The sequence below is a fragment of the Delphinapterus leucas genome, chromosome 17 (genome assembly GCF_059928025.1).
Source record: "Delphinapterus leucas isolate spDelLeu-1000000601 "Yukka" chromosome 17, BTC_Dleu_Yukka2, whole genome shotgun sequence".
In the NCBI taxonomy this organism is placed as follows: Eukaryota; Metazoa; Chordata; class Mammalia; order Artiodactyla; family Monodontidae; genus Delphinapterus; species Delphinapterus leucas.
The window spans coordinates 71,495,427-71,521,383 of NC_143145.1; the positions used below are offsets into that span (position 1 = coordinate 71,495,427).

The following is a 25,957-nucleotide window of genomic DNA, read 5'->3' on the forward strand; positions in this document are numbered from 1 at the left end:
AAAAAGAAGCTATTTAAAAATAGCGTATTTACCGTGATTATTTTCCAAAAGAATATATGCCAGTATCCACACTAAATCCTATGATTGCTGTTTTTGCCTCACCATCTGGTGATCTGTTCAATATTTCTGTTGGGTTTTATCTGCTCTGAAAGCAGCTTTCCACCTTGATTTTTAAATTTTGTTAACGATTCTTTCCATCTCTTGGCCATATGTTGTGGAAACCAGTGAATCTCTTTGTTTCTTATAACTTTCCAAGTCTTATAAATTCTCTTTCTCCTAAATCCCTCTCACACTACTGTCCATTGCCCAGCTTTGTTCAAATCCTTACCACTTCATGCCTGGACTATTGGGTTTTCTTGTCTACAGGTTTCTTTCAATCCCTATATAGTGACACTAGACTAATGTTCTTTTTTTTTTTAAATTAATTTTTACTGGAGTATAGTTGCTTTACAATGTTGTGTTAACTTCTACTGCCCAGCAAAATGAATCACATATACATATATTCCCTCCATTTAGGACACCACAGTACATTAAATAGAGTTCCCTGCGCTCTACAGTATGTTCCTATCAGTTGTCTATTTTATATATAGTATCAATAGTATATACATGTCAATCCCAAACTCCCAATTCCTTCCACCACCACCCCTTCCCCCTTGATATCCATAATTTGTTCTCTACGTCTGTGTCACTATTTCTGCTAGGCAATTAAGGTCATCTATGCCATTTTTCTGGATTCTGCCTATATGTGTTAATATACGATATTTGTTTTTCTCTTTCTGACTTACTTCACTCTGTATGACACTCTCTAGGTCCATCCACGCTAGACTAATGTTCTTAATATACCACTTTGATTGTATCATCCTTTGCTGGAACTTTCAGGGGCTCCTCAGATTCCCCATCACTGAGGATAAAATCCAATTTCCTAGCTTGATATTGAAGGCTCTCCACATTTGCTTTTTCTCTGCTCTCCCAAATATTCCACTCGTTAACCTTATTTATGGACTTTTCCTACCATATTTTTGTACATGAATGCCTTTGCTCTCCTGCCCCCTTGATGTCCAAATTTTACTCATTCTTGAATATCTTGCTTAAATATATCCCTGTCCAAAATGTTCACGTTTTTGCTTTTGTAAACTGCAGTAGCTCTGTTCATTTGGTGGTTAATCACTGGCTTGTGCTTTTCTTGTATTGAAAAGGTATTAGTGTGTATGCCTTTTAACATTTCATGTGCTTCCCTCCTTTCTCTAGATAAATTGTAGTGTTTCTGAGGGTGTTTACATTTTTTAGCACCAGTGTCCTGCAGAGGATGGGTGATCTATGGGATATTGATTGATGAATTCATATATTTTTAATATTTGATAAAAATAGATGTAAGAATAAAAAGGCTTCCTTTTTTTTTAAAAAAAAAGAAAAGACAGAATTTCGCTTTATTTTTTACTTTACTATTTATAATGCTTTTTATCCTGATAGTTTGAGCTTCTTTTGATGGTCAGATCAATATTTGCTTGACTATTTCCCAAAGTGAGCCTTCTCTAATTCACTTATTAGAGAAAGCCATTAAATTGATATTTTTTAGCTCTGCCCCCAACGTTATTTCACTGATGTATCAAGTTACATATTTATTTATTATATACCCTTTAACAGAGATTTATAATTTTTTATGCGTTTGTCTTTTTTTACTGGAGTATAGTTGCTTTACAATGTTGTGTTAGTTTCTGCTGTACAGCAAAGTGAATCAGCCACACATATACATATATCCCCTCTTCCTTGGATTTCCTTTCCATTTAGGTCACCACAGAGCATTGAGTAGAGTTCCCTGTGCTCTACAGTAGGTCCTTGTTGATTATCTGTTTTATATATAGTAGTGTGTATATGTTCATCCCAAGCTCCTGATTTATCCCTCCCCCCCCCACATTTCCCCTTTGGTAACCATAAGTTTGTTTTCTATGTCTGTGAGTCTGTTTCTGTTTTGTAAATAAGTTCATTTGTATCATTTTTAAAAATTAGATTCTACATATGAGTGATATCATGTGATATTTGTCTTTCTCTGTCTGACTTCACTCAGTATGACGATCTCTAGGTCCATCCATGTTGCTGCAAATGACATTATTTTGTTCTTTTTTATGGCTAAGTAATATTCCATTGTATATATGTACCACATCTTCTTTATCCATTCCTCTGTCAATGGACATTTGGGTTGTTTCCATGTCTTGGCTATTGTAAATAGTGCTGCAGTGAGCATTGGGGTGCATGTATCTTTTCAAATTATGGTTTTCTCAGGGTATATGCCCAGGAGTGGGATTGTTGGATCACACGGTAGTTCTGTTTTTAGTTTTTTAAAGAACCTCCATACTGTTCTCCACAGTGGTTGTACCAATTTACATTGCCACCGACAGTACATTCCACACCCTCTCCAGTATTTATTGTTTGTAGACTTTTTGATGATGGCCATTCTGACTGGTGTGAGGTGATACCTCGTTGTAGTTTTGATTTGCATTTCTCTGATAATTAGTGATGTTGAGTATCTTTTCATATGCTTTTTGGCCATCAGTATGTCTTCTTTGGAGAAATATCTGTTTAGATCTTCTGCCCATTTTTTGATTGGGTTGTTTGCTTTTTTGGGGGAGGTTATTGTTTCCGTCATCTTCCATGAGGCCAAGTACCTGGCATGTAGTGAACACTGAACGTGTGCCCAATGAGAGGCCGCAGAGCAGCAGTGCAGACTAGGAAGGAGGGGAAAATTACATCGCAGGTATTTTTTAATGTATTGAATCTTTGTCATGACTTTAATAATTTTCTTCTAGTGAACAAACAGCGCAATTTTTAATGACTGTAATTTAAAAATATAATGGGGACTTCCCTGGTGGTGCAGTGGTTAAGAATCCACTTGCCAATGCAGGGTACACGGGTTCGAGCCCTGGTCTGGGAGAATCCCACATGCCGCGGAGCAACTGAGCCTGTGCACCACAACTACTGAGCCTGTGAGCCACAACTACTGAAGCCCGTGCGCCACAACTACTGAAGCCTGTGGACCTAGAGCCCATGCTCCACAACAAAGCAAGGAGAAGCCCGTGCACTGCAAGGAAGAGTAGCCCCTGCTCGCCTCAACTAGGGAAAGCCCGCGCGCAGCAATGAAGACCCGAGGCAGCCAAAATAAATAAATAAATTTATTAAAAAAAACAATATAATGATTTTTTTAAAAAGGCTCTCACTTCCTGTTATGGACTGAAATGTGTACCCCCCCCCAAATTTATGTTGAAGTCCTAGTCCCCAGTGACTGTATTTGGAGATGGGGACTTTACAGGAATAATTAAGGTTAATGAGGTCGATGGCTGGAGCCCTAATTCAGTAAGACTGGTGTCCTTATAAGAAGAGGAAGCGACACCGGAGCTGTCTCTCCCCACACATGCATGGTGGAAAGGCCATGTGAAGACACAGTGAGAGAGTGGCCGTCTGCAAGCCAGGAAGAGAGGTCTCACCAGAAACCAACTTCGCCAGCACCTTGATCTTGGACTTCTAGTCTCCATAACTATGAGAAAATGTCTGTTGTTTAAGCCACCCAGTCTGGTATTTTGCAACAGCAGCCTAAGCGGACTAATATATCTCCTGACTCAGTACATCCATGTATTGGATTTACAGCACCTGCCCGTTTTATGGTGATTTCTGCCATCCGGGTTTTGCAGAGATCTTACATTTCCCTTCCTGCAGAGTGATAATGCTGGCTGGCTATATGCAGGTCCTTGCCTCCAGTTTGTGCTTCCTTGAAACTTACCCCAGAACACCCAAGGCTGGCTCTTCCTAGCAAGCAAGGAATGAGAGAGCAAGCGGCTGTGATCACAGAACCTCTGGAGTGTGGAGACTGCACACGGGGCAAGAATAGGAAGCCCCAGCTCTGGACCATCTGATGCCAGTGCAACCGGGAAATCCCAACCTTTTGCTCTTTTTCCTTTTTTTTTTGGAAAGATGTGAGTAACATTTGAAAGGAATGTATGTCACGTAATGGCAGTCTTGGCAATGGCTTTCAGTTCCCTTCAAGTCCCCTGGAGTCGTGACTGCCTCTGGCCTTACTCTTCCCAGTTCACCTCTCTCAGTTGTGGATGCATCTTCCTGGGCTGCAGTTCTGTTTATGATGCCCTCAGAATATCAGAGGGGTTCCTTCACCGATGCCACCTGCCTCTGACCTTCACCCTCTGTGTCCTTAACCATGTCCTTGATGACTCTCAGCGAACATCAAACTTACAGGTACTTGCTCTTTTGCCTCCAGGCTTATTCCCCTCCTAGGTTTGTTTGGCTCACGTGTCCAGCACTATTACTTGTATATATTTTTTTGGACAACAGGGGTCAAAGTTGTTCACAAATAAATGGCCAAAAAGGAAGCCAAGAACTGTGCAGACATCTTCACCCCAGTTATTGGCTGAGAGGCACAGCCAGTTTCTACTGCTTGAAAACAAAACGTGTTTCTTGGGGGCTGGAACACACACACACAGAGAAATAAAATCGATTATTATGTGTGTACAAATTAATATATACATTTGAGGGTTTTTCAGAGTCAGATGGTATTTAGATGAGTCAGCACTGTGTGTGGTTTCCCTAAACCCAGTATCTATGTATTCCAGAATCATGCTAAACTACTTGGACTCAAATCCTTGTCTTAGGCTCTGCTTCTGGGGGAATCCAAGCTAAGATATTTGCTACAGCAAAAACTTTCATATTTGTGGGGAGATAATTTTAGATCATACTAACAGTATGATTTTAGTTGGAATGCTTCTCTTGTTCTGTAATTAAGATGCACAGTAGGAAAGCATCTTATTTAAGGAATAAGATGGTCATACATTATATTGTTATAGTGTCTAATTCATTGTTTGAACTAAATGCACATTAAAAATGGTAATTACACGTGTAATCATTTTATACCAGGGTTGTTAGCGTGAACTGGTCATGGGAGGTATAAGGGATTACTACCACCCTCACTGTAGTCTCATACATTACAATGTTTGTGACTCTTTTGAGTATCACGTTTATAAAAAAATCCCAAAAGATATAATGTAGGCCAGTATTTTTCAAGCTGAGCTGGCAGGGTTTGGATGAGGACTAATCCAAATTCCTAGGGTAAATGTGGAGTAGACAGTGAGGAAGACTGGATCTAAGCTGCTTATTGTGACCATGACCTACGACAGGTAATGAGATTTGCCCTCGTGTCTGTATGCTAGTTTTGGACTCAGCAAATTACTCTCCAATTCAATATGAACACGTTGAGCTTTTTCACTGCCTTTTATTTTTATTTTATTTATTTATTTATTTTTTTGCGGGCCTCTCACTGTTGTGGCCTCTCCCGTTGCGGAGCACAGGCTCCGGACGCGCAGGCTCAGCGGCCATGGCTCACGGGCCCAGCCGCTCCGCAGCGTGTGGGATCTTCCCGGACCGGGGCACGAACCCGTGTCCCCTGCATCGGCAGGCGGACTCTCAACCACTGCGCCACCAGGGAAGCCCTGCCTTTTATTTTTTTTAAACTGTGTTTTTCCTACTAGTGATAGAATAAACACAAATTTCAGAATTATGGGATGATCATACAGAAATTCACTAAAAGAAGCAAAGCTGCCTTAAGAGCTGCATAATATACAGCATCACTCACCCTTTACTTCTGTAAAATGTGAAAAAGTCTACATTCCAAGGCACATCCAGCCTCGAGGGTTTGCGCCGAGGGATCCTGGACCTGAGTTCACGTTATTAGCTAACAAAGACAACTTTGATTAATTACACTCGTGCGAAAGCAGATGCAGACGCGGATGACTAGGTCTGCCTGTGAAGCTAATAGCTTCTTTCAGGTCAGTGGCTGGGTACCGCTTAATTATGATAATCATATGACATAAAGAAAAAGTTAGCTATTTGAAGCAAATCTATGTTAGGCTTCTCCAGAGAAACAGAATAGGAGTTATATATTTATACGAGGAGATTTCTGTAGGAATTGGCTCATGTGGCTCTAGAGGCTGAGAAGTCCCACAGTCTGCCATCTGCAAACTGGAGAACTAGGAAAGCTGGGGGTGACCTTCAGTTCAAGTCCAAAAGCCTGAGAATTGAGGGGCTGCTGGTGTGAGTTCCGGAGTCTGAAGGCATGAGAATTGAGAGCTCCGATGTCTGAGGACAAGGGAAGGTGGGCATCCCAGCTCAAGAAGAGAGAGAGTTTGCCCTGCCTCCACCTTTTTGTCCTATCCGGGCCCTCATAGGAACGGATGGTGCCCACACACTTTGGTGAGGGTGGATCTCTTTACTCAGTCTATTGACGCAAATGCTAATCTTCTAAAAACACCCTCACAGATGCACCCAGAAATAGTTTTACCAGTTGTCTGGGCATCCCTTACCCAGTCAAGTTGACACATAAAATTAACCGTCGCAACTTCCAATGGGGGAAAAAAGGTATGTCAATTTAGGGCATGTATAGGTCGGAATTTCGATTGATCAGAAATGTATCGGAAGTTAGAAAGAATAAAGTTACTCTTCATAAGAAGAGGTTTATTCTTCATAAGAAGAATAAAGTTACTCTTCATAAGAAGAGGTTGATGCGTCGTAGTGCTAGATGCCATGGATTGAAATGACTTAAGGCTCTTCTGATTTCACGCTTCAGGTGTCTCTGTGGGAGTCTGGCCACATTAGTAGGGAAGAGATGAGGACAAATCTGTGGTGGCGAGTATAGTAACATAGTAAAAGTGCTTGTATTGATAAATTATCTTCATTATTGTTAGATAACAAAGAGTCAGGGATTATCTGTTTTTAAGTGGGTTGAATTTATTCTATCCCTTCATCAATGAGGTGATTACAAAGGAGAATGCCTTAAATTAGGACAACAGTATATGCTTCATAAGGCTGCTGTGAAGTTGAAGTGAGAAAATACATATAAAGGCGTTTAGCACAGTATCTTACATATAATAAGTGCCCAGTGTTATCTTTTGGTAATAGTTCTCCCGTCAGTGACTGTAGACTTTGAGTATGAACGCTTCTCTAAATACAAGAGTAAGTTTTATAGTGAGCCCTACTGGAAGCACCTAGAATTAATTTCTGTGGATTGATGGGGTGGTGGGAGGGTAACATTAAAGCTGTCCTGGAAAGTTTATATCACTCAAATGTCTATAAAATCCAGTGGATGGCCGCGATGATGCCAGTGACTGCAGGGACATTTGCACATGAGATTATTCTCTTAATGTCTAAGCGTTGCTCTAGACTTGGATCTTTCCTGGGAGAATCATGCTTCTTTGAGTGCCTGGAAAGCAAACAGGAGTTGTGTCATACCTATGGCTGTTTACCTGGAAGGTGTTTCTTGGCAGTGACATCCTTCCCAGGAGGTAAATTTAATCTGCTGTTAACAGTTGGTGTGCTCTTCTGAGTCTTCACCATAATATTGAAGTAAATGTCATACAACATATTTGGAATGTATTTTTCAGATAATGTAGGTTTCTCTGCCATCCTTATGGCAGCCAATTAGGGATGAAACGAGACGGAAATCTAAATAGCGAGCTTCTTTTTATTTAGAGTGCTTCTAAAACTCCTGCTACTAACAGTTCCAAAAATATTTTGGGATTTTCAGCTCTAATATGTTTAATTTCCTTGGCAGTAGAGACCTATACAATTCTCTCTCTTTTTTTTTGGCCACACCATATGGCTTACGGGATCCTAGTTCCCTAACCAGGGATTGAACCTGCGCCCTTGGCAGTGAAAGCATGGAGTCCTAACCACTGGATTGCCAGGGAATTCCCCTATATACTTCTTATAATTAAACTCTTGCTTTTTTGTATTTTGGAGACATGTGTCCACAAATGGAGAGAAGATAGGCTTTGGTTTCAGATAGAGCCAGGTTCTGATTTTGCCTCTCTTACTTACTAATTGCTGATCTTAACTGCTCAGGGACTCAGCTTTCTCATCTGTAAATTGAGAACAAAAATATATATTTTTCCTCCACGAAGTTGTTAGTGTTGAGTGGCACAGAAGATGTAAAGTGCCTAGTGTAGTTTCTGGAAGGTAGTTATTCTACTTCACAGTGAATTATAGTTCAACTAAAATAGTATGTGGGGTTTATACTCTTAGAAATTAAATATTTGAGAAACTGCCAACTTTGGAAAGATGGACTTTACAAATGAATTTCTTTTTTATACAAATATTCCTTACTTTTACGTTTATACTCTACATAGATAACTGATTAAAAATAGCACATTTATAGAAAAGTGGCTTTTCCAGATATGCATTTAAACAACATCTCACCCATACCTCTGTGATTTATATCCATAGCTTAGATGATTATAACTCCCTTAGAGGTGAAAATTAAGAAAGAAAATAATGTGTGCAAACATTTAGTTGATGGTAAATGTGCAATAAATGACTGTCATTATTTATTACAAGGGTTGCCAAACCTTTTTTTTTAATTTTAAGAATTTTAAAAAAAATTTTATTTTTTAAACATTTTTTAAAGGTTACACTCCATTTACAGTTATTACAAAATATTGGCTATATCCCCCGTGTTGTAAAATACATCCTTGTAGCCTATCTTATACCCGATAGTTCGTACCTCCCACTTTCCCAGGCAAACTTTTTCTGTAAAGGGCTGAATAGTAAATATTTTACTCTGAGGGCCATACGGTCTTTATAGCAACTACTCAAGTCTGTTGCTTGGTTGAAAGTAGTTACGCACAATGTATAAATGAATGCATATGGCTGGGTTCCAATAAAACTTCATTTACCAGATTTGGCCGGTAGTTTGCCCATCCCTAATTATTATAATAATTTAGCCTGGGAGCAGTCATCATGAAGTATTGGGCAGATCGATCATAAAAAGAATGGAGAAGTGCTTTACAGATACTGTGTTGTCATCCATCAGGTATGCGCTCAGTGCTCACTATGTGTCAGGTGCCCCTGTAGGAGGTGCCGTAGATATAAGAACAACAAAAAAGTCCATTATCCCGTATAGGCTTCCTTCAAGTTTTAAAAAATATATTTATTATAAATTTACACAAAGATGATACATTTGTTAGCTGATTATTAGTAGCTGAAAGAGATAAAAGTACTAATTCCAGAAGGTATGTTTGAAAAATTTTTTTGCTTATTAACATTTGTGTTCAATTAGAAAAACCTGAAAAATATGGAACGTTATAAAGAAAACAAGAAACATCCCATTGTAATTTCAATACCCTCAGCGAACAACTTTCAGGACATGGTGTGTTTCCTTCTAGTCGTTTTTTAAATGACTTCCTGACTCATAACTTACTTACCATAAAGTTTACCCAGTTGAAGAATATAATCCAATGATTTTTAGTAAATTTATAGAATTGTGCAACCATCACCAGAACCCGCTTTTAGAAAAATGTCTTTTTTTCCCCTGAGGTGAAGCTGAAATAAGCTGCACATGATTAAAATATATAATTTGACAAGCTTTGATATATACATGTACCCGTGAAACCATCACCACAATCAAGACTGCAGGACTGTGCAACATTGCCAAAAGCTTCCTTGAGTTTCTCTGTAATCCCTCCGTCCTGCTTGGCCCCCTCCCGCCCCATCACCACAGACTGGTTTTTTTATTACTTTAGATTAGTTTGCATTTTCTAGAATTTTATAAGTTGAATTATACAGTATGGACTTTTTTATGTCTACCTTCTTTCACTGAGCGTAATTATTTTGAGATTTATCCATGTTTTAGTGTGTATCAATAATTCATTTCTTTGTACTGCTAAATAGTATTCCATTGTATGAATATACTACAATTAGCTTATCCGCTCACCTCTTGATGGACGTTTTTGTTGTTTCTGGTTCTTCGCTCCTACAGATAGAGCTGCTCTGAATATTTGTATGTAACCCTTCGTATGGACACATGTTTTCATATCTCTTGTGAAAATACCTAGGAGTGAAATGCTTGAATCATAGGGTAGTTATATGTCTAACTCCTTAAGACACTACCAAACTGTTTTCCAAAGTGTCTGTAACGTTTTATGTTTCACCTGTGCAGTGCATGAGAGTTCTAATTGCTTGACATCCTCACCAGTACTTGGTAGAATTATCTTTTTAATTTTAACCATTTGAATAGGAGTTTAGTGGTATCGTATCTCATTGTGGTTTTTTTTTTTTTTTTTTTTTTTTTTTTTTGTGGTACGCGGGCCTCTCACTGTTGTGGCCTCTCCCGTTGCGGAGCACAGGCTCCAGATGCGCAGGCTCAGCGGCCGTGGCTCACGGGCCCAGCCGCTCCGCGGCATGTGGGATCTTTCCGGACCGGGGCACGAACCCGTATCCCCTGCATCGGCAGGCAGACTCTCAACCACTGCGCCACCAGGGAAGCCCTCATTGTGGTTTTTTTAAAATTGAAGTGTAGTTGATTTACAATGTTGTGTTTCAGGTGTACAGCAGAGTGATTCAGATATATAAATATATATATATATTTTTTCAGATTCATTTCCCTTATAGGTTATTACAAAATATTGAGTAGAGTTCCCTGTGCTATACAGTAGGTCCTTGTTGGTTATCTATTTTATATATAGTAGTGCGTATATGTTAATCCCAAACTCCTAATTTACTTCCCCCCTTTCCCCTCATTGTGGTTTTAATTTGCACTTCCCTAATGACTAATGATACTGAACATCTTGCATGTTTTTATTTGCCATCCACAGATATTCTTTGGTAAACTGTTGAAAAATATTTTCCCCAACTGTTTTACAAGTTTTATAGTTTTATAGAAGTTTTATAGTTTTAGGTTTTACATTTAGGTCAGTGATCTATTTTCAGTTCCTTTTTTATATGGATATCTAATGGTTTCAGCACCATTTGTTGAAAAGAATATCCTGTTTCAATGGAATTATCTTTACTTCTTTGTCAAAGGCCTGTTGTCCATATATATGTGTGGGTCTGTTTCTGGACTTCCTTTTCTATTCCATTGATCTGTTTGTCTATCTTTAAGCCAATACTACGTTGTCTTGATTACAGTATCTTTTTTTAAAGTTATTAATTTATTATTATTAATTAATTAATTTTTGGCTGCATTGGATCTTTGTTGCTGCGCATGGGCTTTCTCTAGTTGTGGCGGGCGGGGGCTACTTTTCATTGCAGTGCACGGACTTCTCATTGCGGTGGCTTCTCTTGTTGCAGGGCACGGGCTCCAGGTGCTCAGGCTTCAGTAGTTGTGGCATGTGGGCTCAGTAGTTGTGCCTCGTGGGCTCTAGAGTGCAGGCTCAGTAGTTGTGGCGTGTAGGCTTAGTTTCTCTGCAGCATGTGGGATCTTCCCGGACCAGGGCTCGAACCCATGTGCCCTGCATTGGCAGGTGGATTCTTAACCACTGTGCCACCAGGGAAGTCCCAGTTATACATCTATAAATAAATAAATAAATAAATAAATATATTTTTACACTCTTTTTCATTATAGTTATTACAAGATATTGAATAGAGTTCCCTGTGCTGTACAGTAGGTCCTTGTTGGTTATCTATTTTATATATAGTAGTGTGTGTGTTTTAATCCCAAACTCCTAATTTATCCCTCCTCCTCTCCCCTTTGGTAACCATAAGTTTAATTTCTATGTCTGTGAGTCTATTTCTAATAAAACTTTCTTTTTGCCCCCAAATTACAATTAAAACATTTTTGACTTAATGGTTTTTCATGCTTTCACGGTAGCTATCCTGCGGTCCTTCCTGAGGACTAGATTAAATTTATAGACAGTGGTCAGTCACAGGTGGCCAATTTGATGTTTTAAAGCCACAGCACATTACCCTCCCCCCAGCATGCCCCAGGTATGAATTAAGTGCAACTGGCTGTTTCCATATGTACTTGTGTGTTTCCTTTTAGACTACAAATGACTTTGAAAGTATTTCTAAAGAAAGATGGTGAGCGTCAACCAACTACTGTTTGCTCTGGTGGAGAGCAAAATACACTCGGAATCTACTTAAAGGCTTCACCCTCATCTTCTCATTTGTGACCTAAGATGCTCTCTGAATGTTTTGGCAAAGCGATAGACTCTTCCCTGACTGCTGTGGCAGCTCTTCTTTTGCCGTCAGGCCTGTGTCAAAATAACTGAATCACTTAAAAGAAAGAAAAGTTGCTGCTCAAAATAACCGAGATCAGAGGTCTCTTATCTGCCTGTGCTTGTGAGTGGAAGGCATGAGTGAGGGAATGTTTTCCTTCAACCTGGCGCTCTGGTGCTAGGAAGTACCTTGGCTAATTTTCAAGAAGCTGTGCAAGTTGGGTGTCAGTTGGTGTCACTGCTGCTGTGTTGCAGTGAAGTGTGGCTTGCTTTTCATGTCCTCTTGTTGTGTATAGTAGCTGTGCTACCAAATATATTCAAGAAGGCGACCTCCTATCACTATGTCCCAGATGGCTTTGGTGGTCATTTGAGGACCTTAGGCAGGTATGCAAAACGTTTCTCTGTGGGAGCATCCTGGGTGTGAGCCCAGGTCCTGAGACTGAGCCTGAATTTTACTTGTAACCTAAACCCCTGTCAGCATCAGCTCCTAGCAGCGTGCACAGCCACGTGGGTCACTGAGAAAGTAGGTCCTGCCCCAGAGGGGACATTGGGAAGTGGTGGATAGAGAGGGATGAGTAGTGGGTGGTGGAGAGCAACACGGATGCAGGGGCTGGTCCATTAAAGGTCAAGTTCAAATGAGGGTATGGCAAATCCAGGCCAGTTACAAAGAGGCTCTGAGGATTTGGGAAGCCCAGCAGGGGAGGGTGGTGGCCCATGGAGGGCCTGGCAGAGGTAAGGGTCAGGCCTGGAGTGGGGTGGGGTGAGGGTCAGTGCTCTGTGACTGTAAAGCCTGGGAACCATGTCTGTCAAACCCAGCACTTCATGGGAAAGGGGGATAAAGATGGCACACAGGACAGGGCAGCGCCAGGGATCCAGGGAGAGCAAGCCGTGGATGGAGTGCAGTGTTGCAAGGATGAATCCACTTGGACGGCTGCTGTTACTTCACTCAAGGGTGGAAGGCCATGCCTGCCTGGCGTCTCTGTTCGACGACATTTATTAGTGCCGATGGTCAGCAGTGCGTAGGGATTGATAAGGCATCCCTGAAAAAAGTCCTTGTTCCCGTGGAACTGACATTCCAGTGGGAGAGACGGACACTAAGCAGCTCCCCCCGCCCCCAAACGTCACGTTGTGTGGTGATGTGTGCCACAGTGAGATCTCCAGCAGGGTAAGGCGATCAGACGTGCCGAGGGTGGGGAACGGGGTGTCCTGTTAGATATGGGGTGAGCGTTGGCTACTCTAAGGGGTGATATTTGAGCAGAGATCAGGAAGAAGTAGGGGAGTGAGCCACATGGGGATCCGGGGGAAAATATTACAAGGAGAAGAAGAGCATCTGATCGATTGGTCTGGGTTCGTCCCCTGTCCACCGATGAACCACCAAGGACAGGGCTCCATGTCTGACAGGCCGTCAGGACTGTGCGGTGAGGAGACGGATGGTCCCAGAGGAAAGCGGAATGGCTTTTCTTGAAAGAAGGGAGCCTGGAAACTGAACAGGTGGAAAGAAAAGACGTGCCCCCTTCCTGCCCCAGTTGAGGGTAGTGGTTCTTTCACTGAATTCTGCCCATAAATGAGAATGCGTGAGAAGGAGAATTGTTTACACTTCCAAGAGCTGGGGCCAGCAGGGATGAGGTGGCATGAGAGGCCTCCGGCCATGACATGGTACCCTGGACTCCGTCCCGCCTGAGTTGCAATGACTGGTGTCGGAGGGAGAGAGGGAGGGGAGGGGAGGGGAAGACAGAAACAAGTGCTCAGGAGGTCCAGGACCAGGGCCCTGGTTTCCCTTCCTAGAAGGCCTGCCCTCCACTGCACAGTGGAAGTAACTTGTTCCTCAACAGCAGAAAAATCACTTCTTAAGGATGCTGAATGGTAGGGGAAGCCAGTGAGATGCTACTGTCCACCCTCACTGTCTCAGAGCAGAGGGGCTGGCAGCCTGCACACAGCTGGGTACCGAGGCCCCCGGATGGGCTGGGGATGGCGGCGGCGGTGGTCCCTCTTCTCTACCTCCCCCCGCCCCAGGTGTAAGATCACCTGCAGTTCCCTGAACACGTTGGGCGCTTCCAAATCGCCACACCTGTGCCACGCGAACCCCTCAGCCGCTGGTGTCCTTTCTCGTATCCTTGCAGGCTTAGGCCAGGAGCCCTCTTTTCCATGAAGCTCTCTCTGTCCTCTCTCCTCAACTGTTACAATGCATCATTCTTCCCCTGTGGTCCACAGCGCGTCGTTGGTGTTGGTTGTATTTAATCACTGAGCCTTGAATCATAGTTGGTTTTACATGTTTCTTTCTGGGGGACCACACACCCCTCTTATTCACCTTTGCAATGCCCCCTCCTTGTCCCAGGGCCTGGTATCACAGAGAGCATGGCTGAGTGAGAGACCTGTGACCCCGCGATGTGGAGCGCTGCTCAACCATTTGGGGTATGAGGCCAGGAAGGAGGTGACTGCGAAGCCCTCTGTGGTACTGGGATCTTTGCTGGTTTTGATTGGGCCCCTCAGTTTCCCCGGTCCAGTGAGGCTCATGGCTGCCTGACTGACCACTGTGAGAGGTTCTGGAATCATTTCTTGGGATTTAGGGTGTAGGTGAGGAAAACTTACCACCCCAGATAGCTCTTTGGCATGGGATTATTTCAAGCTGAAAATAATCAAGGCCCAAAAGACTCGGGAAGAACATTTGACCTTCCCCCTAAGTGCATAAAAGTCTAGATAGAGGACCTGTTCCGGGAAGGGAGCTATCACTGTAGATAACTATGGAGGAACTAGGTGTGTGGACAGCGGGGAACCTAGAAAAGTGTGTTTGTTACAATTCCTCTCTGTGTCCCGGAGACTCTGCCTGGCCCAGCAAGCATTCATTTACCAATTCTTTGCTTTTCCATCTCCATGTGAAATTGCCTTACTCCCCTTTGAGGTCCCGAACCACCACCCCCAACATCCTCTTTTGTCTTTAGCTGAACTTGGTGTTTAAGGCTTTGGCCTTGGTATAATGGCTTTGGCCATTTTGGTGAGTTGAGTTTTCCTGAGTCTCTCCCATGTACACATGTTATTAAACTTCTGTGTGATTTTTCCCCTGTTAATCTGATTCATGTCAGTTGAATTCTTAGACCAGCCAGAAGAACCTAGAAGGACAGAGAAAATTGCCCACTCTCCGACAAGGGGCAGGTTGAGTCACCCAACACAGATTCCGTAGACTTCAGAGAGCTGCTGCCTGGGTCGCAGCTGATCTCACGGAACAATCTTATTCGAGATAATTTTGTAGCCAAGTTGCGCTTTTGTGATGAGGAAGGAGGGCCTTTCAACTCTGCCAGAAATGGAGACACGGAGGCGTCCAACTGCAGGGGTGGAACCCGTGCAGGCTGACATCGCAGGGTGCATCGTGCTTCTTCTCTCAGGGAGCCACCGGGAAGGTTGATCAACCCGTAAGACCCTCCCCAGGGCAGGCGGAACTGAACGAGGTGCCCTCTGGCTCGTTTGTTTCACTCTGCGGGCCTGGCTTGTCTTACTGTTAGTGCTTATTCATCGCAGACCTTGGATTTAGAACTTGAATGTTCTCATTACTGGATAATTCGAGACAACAATCATAGGGTCCAGCTGATCAAATAAGCCGTGTGCAAAGCGAGCCTTGAGCCCAGGGCAGAATTAACCCTGAGTCGCTCAGGCTGCCATCCCTAACTGGCGGGGGGAGCCATGCAGGGCAGCGGGGACTGGACCACAGAGACAGTGGGGAGATGGGTCCAGATGTGATACGAGGCCCAGCCCAGCTTCTAACAAGCTACTGCTAAAACTGATCACAAAATAAGCAAAACGTAAGAGAAGACTAAGCTAATAAACAAAGACTGTTCAAAGAAGATCTTGTCAGAAGGATAAAGAAAAGAAAGAGAAACCGCCAAATACAAAAACACAAGTTCAAATTCAGGAGTTTAACAAGATTTAAGGTTTGAAATCAAACAAATTTTTAAAAATAAAAAAATTAGCCTAATAAAAATAAGGCTAAAAAAGTAAGTAAACTTACTTAAGGTATGAGAACTAGAAGGTAATCAATGATTTAAAAGAAAAACTTGAAAGTTAATTAAAAAATAAAACCCAGATGAAAGGTGTTTTTAAAAAGATAAAATGCAAAACAAACAAAACAAAAATGGTTCTGAAGAACCTAGGGGCAGGACAGGAATAAATACACAGATGTAGAGAATGGACTTGAGGACACGGGGAGGGGGAATGGTAAGCTGGGACGAAGTGAGAGAGTGGCATGGACATATATACACTACCAAATGTAAAATAGATAGCTAGTGGGAAGCAGCCGCATAGCACAGGGAGATCAGCTCGGTGCTTTGTGACCACCTAGAGGGGTGGGATAGGGAGGGTGCGAGGGAGACGCAAGAGGGAGGGTATATGGGGATATATGTATATGTATAGCTGATTCACTTTGTTATAAAGCAGAAACTAACACACCCTTGTAAAGCAATTATACTCCAATAAAGATGTTAAAAAATATTATCCATTTCAACTTTTTGATTCAATAGGTTGACAATTTCAATAAAAAATTTTGAAGATTATATAAAGGTTAAGTCTACAGTAGAAACATTAAAAATGTGAAGGTAAATGGGATTAAAAATAGAAGTTAATGGGCTTTAACGTAGAAAGCATAAGTGGTCACGGAATAGGGTAAAGAGTAATTTAAGAAGGAGATTAAAAAGAAGGGTCTGAAGGTAACAAAGCTTGTGAAAAGATAAGTGAAGGAAACATGGGCTGGAAGCAGGCGAGGGGACAGTCCTTAAGTTGTAGCTGGGTCAGTCTTCCCCAAGAGTGGTCTCTGACGAGCCTGCTGTGATGTCCAAGGCCAAGGTGAAGCGCTAGTTCCCCCCATTGAAGGGGGCCCTTTCCCATCAAGTGTGGCTTCTTTTTTTTTTTTTTTTTAAGAAATATTTTATTTTATTTTTTGGCTGCGTTGGGTCTTCGTTGCTGCAGTCAGGCTTTTTCTAGCTGTGGCGAGCAGGGGCTACTCTTGGTTGCGGTGCACGGGCTTCTCATTGCGGTGGCTTCTCTTGTTGCAGAGCACGGGCTCTAGAGCACAGGCTCAGTAGTTGTGGCGCATAGGCTTAGCTGCTCTGCGGCATGTGGGATCTTCCCGGACCAGGGCTCGAACCCGTGTCCCCTGCATTGGCAGGCGGATTCTTAACCACTGCTCCACCAGGGAAGTCCCCAAGTGTGGCTTCTTAACTCTACAAAAGTACGTGACTCAGCTTGGTTTGGGGCAGGAGTTATAATCCTCGGGCCATGAAGGTCTGGTTCTGTGCAACACACGCAGTAACAAAGCTCCAAATTAGTCATACAATCTTCAGAGGAATAACCTCAGTCAGACGTTTGTGACAGCTTAAAGCTGGCATCAGGAAAGGATTATTAAGTGAAGTATTGACGTATCATAGCCACATGGTGACGCACCATTTAGTCTTGACAAATGTTCTAGAAAAATATGTATCGACACAGGAAATGTCCAAGATATTATGTGAAAAACATATTATAGACAAGTACTATAATATTAAACATATTAAAAACAGTTAAACAACAAGTACTGTATAATTCCAGTAACTTAAAAAGTTGATACAGTATATGAATAGTACAACATATTTATTACCGTTATTATCTGGATGGTAGGAATTGTGGATGATTTTTTAAAAATAATTATTTTTTGTGCTCTTGAAAGTTGTCTCATGGATTCAGGGAATCCATGTTATATTTTGTATCATTAAAAAAACCCCTAAAGGTTATTGAAGAAGAACGGATACAGGCATATGCTTAGCTTCAGAAAGATGCTCTTTGCTGCACTTCTGTGAGGAAAGAAAGGTCTAGATATTCTCTCTCCCCACTTTCATCTGCCCGGCCCATTATCAAAAATAGTGATTCTAGAAGAGGTCATTTTTTAAGGTCCTATAAACCTGTTAAGGATGCCTTCTGTTAAATAATGTATGTTTGATCTATACAAAATTAATATTTAATAATATTTATTAGAGAATGAATAGGTAATCTTTCAGCACACAAAAACACAACTTAATATTTCTTCAGTGTTTGTTATATGCTATGCACTTTATGTGCATATTCGTACTTAATGTCCATTTTTTGAGAAAAGAGAGGGTAAATAACTTGTTGTTATTTATACCTTGCACAGAAGCAGGGGAGTGGGAGTCTAACCTGAGACAGTTTGACTCCAGGGTCATGTTCCCTGTACTGTACTGACATCAGTGCTTCCTGTGTGAGTATTTTTGTGTTTGAGGTCTTCGAGGAGATTTAGAAATGTGTAGTTCATGCTGTCTCCCTCAAGGAGCGTCCAAGCTACTTGGAAAGATAAAGAGGTGATGTGCAGCAGTAAAACACACCTGTTCCAGTAGGCAGTGCAGATAATACTTGATGTGACATTCAAGGAGAGACATTCTTGTGGCCTCCAGAGGTCAGAGGGGGCCTCATGAAGGAGCCGGGCTTTGAAGGATGGGGAGTGTAGCACATGAGGACCATAGAGCTATAGGTCAAGCAATAAATACCGTGTTCTGGAGAAAAGGAATAGGGAGTGACCATGCAGCCAGCACATAGAAAGCAGAGACTCTGGGGACAAATCAAGCCACAGGGGATGCTACTGGAAGACATCAACATACAACTGGGCAAGAGGAAACCAAGGCATAGTCAGGAGAGAAATAATATCTAAACTACAGGAGACAGGCTAGGGGTCAAGTGAAGACAGAGCTGGTAGATGAGAAGTGGAGTGACGGCAAGAGAAGAGAGGAAGAGTGGGACGACTTCAGATGGTTCTGTATCTAAGTCTGTTACTAATGAGCAAGTAATGGGGAAACTGTATGTCTTGGTGAGAAAGGGGGGAAGCAGGTCCAGACAAAGGAGAAGCCAGAGGCACAGGGTAGGGATTACGGGACATAGTCATTCTCTGGCCATGATACTGTTCTAAAATACAGTGTATTAAGGGGAAATTTGAGGTTTCGTGAGGCCAGTAGATTAGGAGATGATTACCATTGAAAAGATAGTTTGCTTCTCGCAGTTGCCAAGAAGGGGGGCACACAGTGACAGGATCAGTTGGAGGTAGAGAGGGAGGAACTGTGAGCGAGAGCCTTTATTGTAGTTTCCCCAGGAAGGAATGAGTGAGGCAGGGTAATCAGGTGTAGGATTGGCTCTTCTGAATAACCTCAGAGGGCCCTGGGGTGTAGGTGCTGTCTGTCCCTAGTTGTCTGGTACCGGCTCTGGGATGAATAGGGCAGGTGGATGGTGGCCTGGAGTGTGGAGCTAAACAAAAGAGGTGTTTGAGGTGTGGGCTCCATCTTGGTTGGTTTGCATTTGAAAAGTGAACTCTCACTTTGAGTTGCTCACCATCTCTAGGGGTTGGCTAAACCTTGGGAGGGGCTGTCCCTCCAGGCTTTGCAAATCCTCAGATGTCAAAGCATAAGCATAAAGAAAATGAAAGACATGGTTAACACAGATGTGTAACCAACCTATAAATATTTACTGAATGCCTCCCATGCCCAAACACTAAACTGTGTGCATCAGATAGTATGAAATAATAATAACAACAAAACCAGCTTAGTCTTCTGTAGCCCTCACCACGTGCCAACAGTCCACACGCTTTACAAGAATGAACCCATTTAATGCCTGTAACAACCCTACGGGGAAGTACTTTTACCATCTCAATTTTAGAGATGAGGCAACTGAGGCTCAGAGAGGTTGAGCAACTTGCTAACATCACATAATGAGGAAGAATTGAAGCAGGGATTTGAACCCAGGAGGTTGGAGTCTGTGTTTTAACTACTACCTAATATTAAATATGATATAGTTCCTGCTGTCCAGTTGAAGAGCTACTTCGAAGAGATAAGTATAAGTAAAGAGCAGGGCATATTTAATCTCAAAAGAAGATATGGGGATATATGCATATGTACAGCTGATTCACTTTGTTATAAAGTGAATGGCCACCCTATCCCACCCCTCTAGGTGGTCACAAAGCACCGAGCTGATCTCCCTGTGCTATGCGACTGCTTCCCACTAGCCATCCGTTTTACGTTTGGTAGTGTATATATGTCCATGCCACTCTCTCACTTCGTCCCAGCTTACCCTTCCCCCTCCCCGTGTCCTCAAGTCCTGATTGGGAATTTTTGACTGAAGGAGTTAGTGGTTTGCTTTAACAATTTGCTCCTCTAAAAAACTCTGAATAAGTGCCATTAGTTAATGAATTAACAAATGTTAACTCAGTGGCTAGAGTGATTTATTTACTAAATGGGACTATAGTAGTAAGTTATATATACATATATGTATGATATATATTTATAAATATATAAACATATATTTACGTATTCAGCATAGTTATTGTACTGTATTATATAGTATAACCTGTAGTATAGTTATATAGATGTACATATGTAGATGTACATATATGTATTTCTGTTAAGGAGAGTGATTCCATTGGACCTAACATTGTTTGCTATATAATAAAAATGAATTTTTCTGATTCTATAGGTGAATTTTAAAAAGCTTGATCTATAGTTCATAAAGCAGTTAAGGTTTCTTGGTGCACGTTATATCATTGGTTTTCCATTCACCGGCTGATTGAGTGGTCCTGCCAGCACACATCCTGCACACGGCTTCTTGGCACTTCAAGCTGCTGCATGCAAGTGCCCCAGGCATAAAGAGTATGGCGGAAATACCTTTTCCTCCGTCTGTGTTTGTAAGACAGTCTCTTTCACGCCAGAAGAACAGTTTTGGGGAGATGACTTGTGTCACATTCTGGCCTCATTACAGTTTTGGGTTGTAAGTGGCGCTGGTTTGCCTGGAGGTGTAAACATATATTTTATCTTCACGTGCTTACAGGAATACCTGAAACTGAAAAAATACTTTCTATTCTTGAGTTCTGTTTTAGGCTGTAAACAGAGAGGTTAACAAGATATTTATCAAAATTCAAATTTTCTTTTATTAAAAGCATGCGTCCAAAAGAATGCCAATTACTTGCTGCTATGCCTCGGTTCTTCATTTCCAAACACAGATGGAGAAGTCGAAGAACCTAATGTCTTGTTACAATCATATGGTTCTGTAAGATAAAGAAACACTGTGCTTTTCTCTTTTGAAATGGTGAGGAAAGTGCGAGCAGGTGTTAAGTTACTGTCTGTAGTTAGAAGTCACAGGAAGTATAAGGTTATTCAGTGTTTGTTTAGGTGCAGCTGATAAAGTCAGCCGAAGGGATTCTGACTAGTCCAAATTTGCTTTCTGGTAAATAGGTACTATTTAAAGGATATGACAAATCACTTATTTATTCTTTGCTTAAAATGCACGAAAGCAACAGAAATGAGAAGCATGTATCACCCGAGTTTATCATGCCTTTCACACAGGGGTATCTTAAAAGTGTTTATTGATTTGTGCCCAAATAACTGAGTTTCAACAGGGGGAAACATGTGTTTGGAGTGCAACTAGATTTTTCTATGACTTTCAAGGAATTTCCTATTCTACCTCAAAATTTACAAATTGGCGATATGTTATTTATTTGAAAAATAAATAACAATTAATAATTTAATTAATTAAATTAAAATTTATTTAATAAATTTCAATCACAACAGTGAAAGCAATATAAACAAATGACAGTGCATCTGTTGTTGTCATTTTTCCTATAAGCCCATTTTGATGGCCACATTTTTTTGGACAGAATGACAACCTTTCTGATCTACTGACAGTAAACAGCCCTCTCCCTTTGGACATGTGCTTTAAAATTTTTTCAAATTCAGCTGTGCGTTAGTGCTTTCCATTTGGACTGTCTCACTCATGCCATTTAAGGAGATTTATTAACCTTTAAGTAATATTCCTCATTTAACAATAAACCAAACACATTGTGAGGTCTTCTTTGATTCTCAAGTGGTGATTTGAAAATATTAGTGCTTTGAGGGTGCTGAATCCAGCTTCATGGCAAAACTGGCCTCGAGTTCCCTCAGCCCGTTAGAATCTTCTAGCTGGGATGAGGGACATCTACTTCTTTCTCTTTTCTTATCTTGAGACTGCCTGTTAGCCTCTCTTGGTTATCCAGTGACTGCCTTAATAACTAGCCCAGGTCTGTACATTCAGAAGTAACCAAAGAAGTTCTGATGTTCTAAGAGGACAACAGGGAACAGTTAAATAAAGGACATGGTTTGAAACCCAAATGTCAACATAGACAGGATCTCTAAAGTTCTCTGTTTTTGGAAGTTGTTAACTGGATTTAACTGTGACATATGCATGGTATGACTGAAATTAGACAACTACTGAAACAAATGACACAATGTTATATTTCACATTTCCCCTTCTGTCTTCTCAGCCATCATGTATGTCATGGGAGCACTTGGTCCTGCAGTGGGATATTTATTAGGTGGACTTCTTATTGGTTTTTACGTTGATCCCAGAAGTCCCATTCACCTTAATCAGGATGACCCTCGTTTCATTGGAAACTGGTAAGAATCGTTTATTAAATCTTTCATTTCACTTGGTATTGTTATAGAGTAATAGTCCCCTTGTAGTTAAAATAAGAATTTCCCCAACGGGAAGATGAAAAATAGCTAAATGTCACCTAGGAGGGGTTGGCAGGCAGGATAATAATCCCCAAAGATATCCTTGTCCTAATTCCCAGAACCTATGAATGTGTTACCTTCACATGGCAGAAGGGATTTTGCTGATGTGAATAAGTTTAGGCTCTTGGGATGGGGAGATTATCCTGGATGATCCGAGTGGGTCCAGTGTAATTACAAGGGTCCTTATAAGGGAAAGAGAGAGGCAGGAGGGTCAGAGTAAGAGAGGGAGATTTGATGATTGGAGCAGAGGTTGGAGTGATGTGCCTCAAAGACGGAGGAAGAGACCATGAGCTAAGGAATGCAGGTGGATTGCAGAAGCTTTGCCCCCCAGAGCCTCCAGAAGGAATGCAGTCCTGCCAACCCATTTTTTACTTCTGACCTCCAGAACTCTAAGATGATACATTTGTGTTGTCTTAAGCCATGCCGCCTGTGGTGATTTGTTATCACAGCAACAGGAAACTAACAGAGAGGAGTTGGGAACATCAGTTTAATCCACATTCTTTAGGTTTGGGATGGCTGGTTTCTTCATAGCAGAGTGAAGGAAAAGGGGGATGCGGCTACGTCGGAACTTTCCTGTGTACTTTAATCGTAGCTTTCATTTTCTTTTCTGTGCCTTTAAAAAAATATTTTCTGCCGCTTCCTTATTATATTTGTGTTTCTGCTTTGTCCTTCTCCACTGCCCAGGACTCTAGCCCTGCGTTTCCACTGTCCCACTCTTAGTGAATCTTTTCACTCGGTAATAGTTCCTTCCCCTGGGTGTGCTGGAGATGTAGCCACTCTCTCACTTGCTAGCCTTTAATTGTCTTGCTAAATAAGTAAGTTTAGGATTTAGAATGAGAACTCCAACTTTGGATGGTAGGTTACTTATCCCTATCTCCAAGGGCTGCATTTGAATTCTTCCCAATTCTCATCTTGAACATAAGGAGTTATTTCTTCATGATTGCAAACACTCGCTCAAAGTATCGGCATCTCAAATTCATTAAACATGGATTGGTAATAGGCATACATTGATAAGAAATTTTCATTTTAGAACAGAGAATTTCATTAATTAGAAACTAGTGTCAAGTAATTACTTTCTAAAGAGTTTCTTAGACTACTTGTGTTCTCTCTGTGTTTCATTATAATTTAATAACCTCATAACTTGAGCTGTGTGAGAATAATGTTTAACACTATTTTCTAAGCAGTTAATCAATATTAATTAAATGATAGAACACTTGTTATTTTTATAAGTAAATACTCTTTGAAGGTGGAAGTGCTAAGATCTAGATGAGCCTAGCCTGGTAGAATTTTCAAATCATGCAAAAGGGAGCGTTCCCTTGTCAGCAGTAGGGGAATGACACAGGAATTTTAAGTTCTTGATCAATAGTGAAAATTTTTGGCCTCTACTGTTTGCTTTGCAGTTCTGAAATAATTCAGAGTAAAGATTTTGTAAAAAGTTCTCAGAAAACTAGATTATTAAAATATATCTATGAACATCCCATGTACAATCTGTGTTCTGTATAGATTTCCATGAGAAGAGCATGGCAATAAGGGAACGTCTGGAAGGAGAAGGCAAGGAGGACAGCTCAGGGGCAAGGAGAAGGCAAGGAAGCAGGAGCTTTAAGGTTACAAGTGCTTTATGCTGTTTTCTAAAAGTTTTCTAGTAGACATCAACCCAGTTGGTAGCAAAGTAGAACAATTGAGTGCAGACCCTGAAGCCACACTCCCCTGGTTTTAAATCCCAGTCTGCCACCTAGTAACTGTGTGACCTTGGGGAAGTTACTTAACTTCCCTGGGCCTCGGGGGGTTTTTTAAATCCATAAAATGGAAATAGTTGCAGTACCTACTTGATAGTGTTGTTGTGAGGAATAAATGAGTCTATGTATGTGGCGCTCTAAGCAGTTCTTCCTACATAATGTGTGTTACCTATTATTCAGTCCTTTGAATTTAATCAATGTTCAAGTAGTTTTATTCCTTTTAATGGCTCAGTATTCTACAAATGATAAAAGTTGTCAGTATAGAAATGTATACTAGGGAGTCTCTTTGAAAATGAATTTTATTGAGTAGCTCTGTTTGTAACAGACTTCTACCTTGAACAAAGACAGTTATTTGATACAATGTTAGTTTCTATGGTGCCTAGTGGCAATGATAGGTTTTTTGGGAAATATATGCTGGAAGAGCGAAGGAAGGAATGAGTGAATAATGCTAATATTGATTGGGTGCTATGTATCAAGCATTATTCTAAGAGCTTTACCAACATTTTCATTGAAGCCTTATAACAACCACATGTAGTCACTAAGAGTGTGCCCATTTTGCAGATGAGCATATTGATGGTCAGCGACTTGAACACCTTGCCCAAAGTCTCAGAGTCAGTGGGAGCTGGACAAGAAATTGAGTCCAGGGTGGAGGTTTTAGTCAATGTACTTAACTGTCCTCCCTTCATGAATAGTCTCTGAGTAATGGTTCATGAAAGGGAGTCAGGAGCCCTGGCTTTTCAATTTTAGCTCTTGCTGGTGCATCTTTTTCCAACATATAATGCACACTTCCTTGCCTTACTTAGCTTTTCTCAACGTCCTCTTTAGCACCACCATTATATCATGTGTTAACTTCGATGTTACTGGAGACCGATTTGCTCTGCTTAGAAATGTCCCTAAACATTTTTTTTATCTTTTTGTCTACTCACTGTAATTCTTTCCCTTCTTCTGTTATTTTCTCCCTTTGGGGTACTCTGAGTGTATCTTTAATGTTTGCATATAATTTTAAGTCAATGGCTCTGGGTGGAGGTGGGAGCCCTGAGTGCAGATCTACGTAAAAAACAAAACTAGCTACCATGAATTTATTGTTGCTTTGGGGGCAGGCATTTTATTAGGTCTTATACATTGTCTTATTAATTTTGATGATCCCCCCCCCAAAGTTATTATTACTTCCCTTTCAGATGAGAAAGTCTGTTCAGAAAAGCAAACTAATTTCCCCAGGATCTTAGAGCTAGTAAGTGGGAAAGACAGGATAAAAACCCAGGTCAGTCTGAAGCCACAACTCAAGAATTGCCCCTTATAGTCTGCTGCCTGCCCTCCTCTGGAGAGAGCATGAGAGGTCCAGGAAACTAAGGGGTTCAGGGGACTTGAATGCAGAGGTTGCAGAAAGAAATTCAAGAAAGATAATGGCAGGGCTGGGTTAGTAAAGTCCTTGTATGCAGCCAAGTACAAAAAGGGCCAGATATTATCATAGCTATGTCCCTGTCGACAGATGGCTCTGTTTTTAAAACACCTATCTCATTCAATTTATTTAGTTAGGAAATGTTTTGAGTACCTAACCTGTGTTAGGCACTGGGTTTGTGATTAAATACTGAATCCTTGAGATGGCTGGAAGTCTGCCCTGAGCAGTCTTCTAAAAATAAAACCTTTTTCTGATTGCTTTAATATCTTAATTGGGTAT

At 41.4% G+C, this 25,957-nt stretch overlaps 1 protein-coding gene across 1 annotated transcript in view; it reads left to right on the forward strand.

Moving 5' to 3' along the window:
- The window catches only part of SLCO5A1 (solute carrier organic anion transporter family member 5A1), a 124,543-nt gene that overhangs the window by 22,181 nt on the left and 76,405 nt on the right, over positions 1-25,957 (forward strand). The window contains 3 exon segments of the mRNA XM_089899050.1: positions 3,709-3,798; positions 3,801-3,830; positions 22,294-22,426. Coding sequence (XP_089755176.1) covers positions 3,709-3,798; positions 3,801-3,830; positions 22,294-22,426 — 253 coding nt within the window.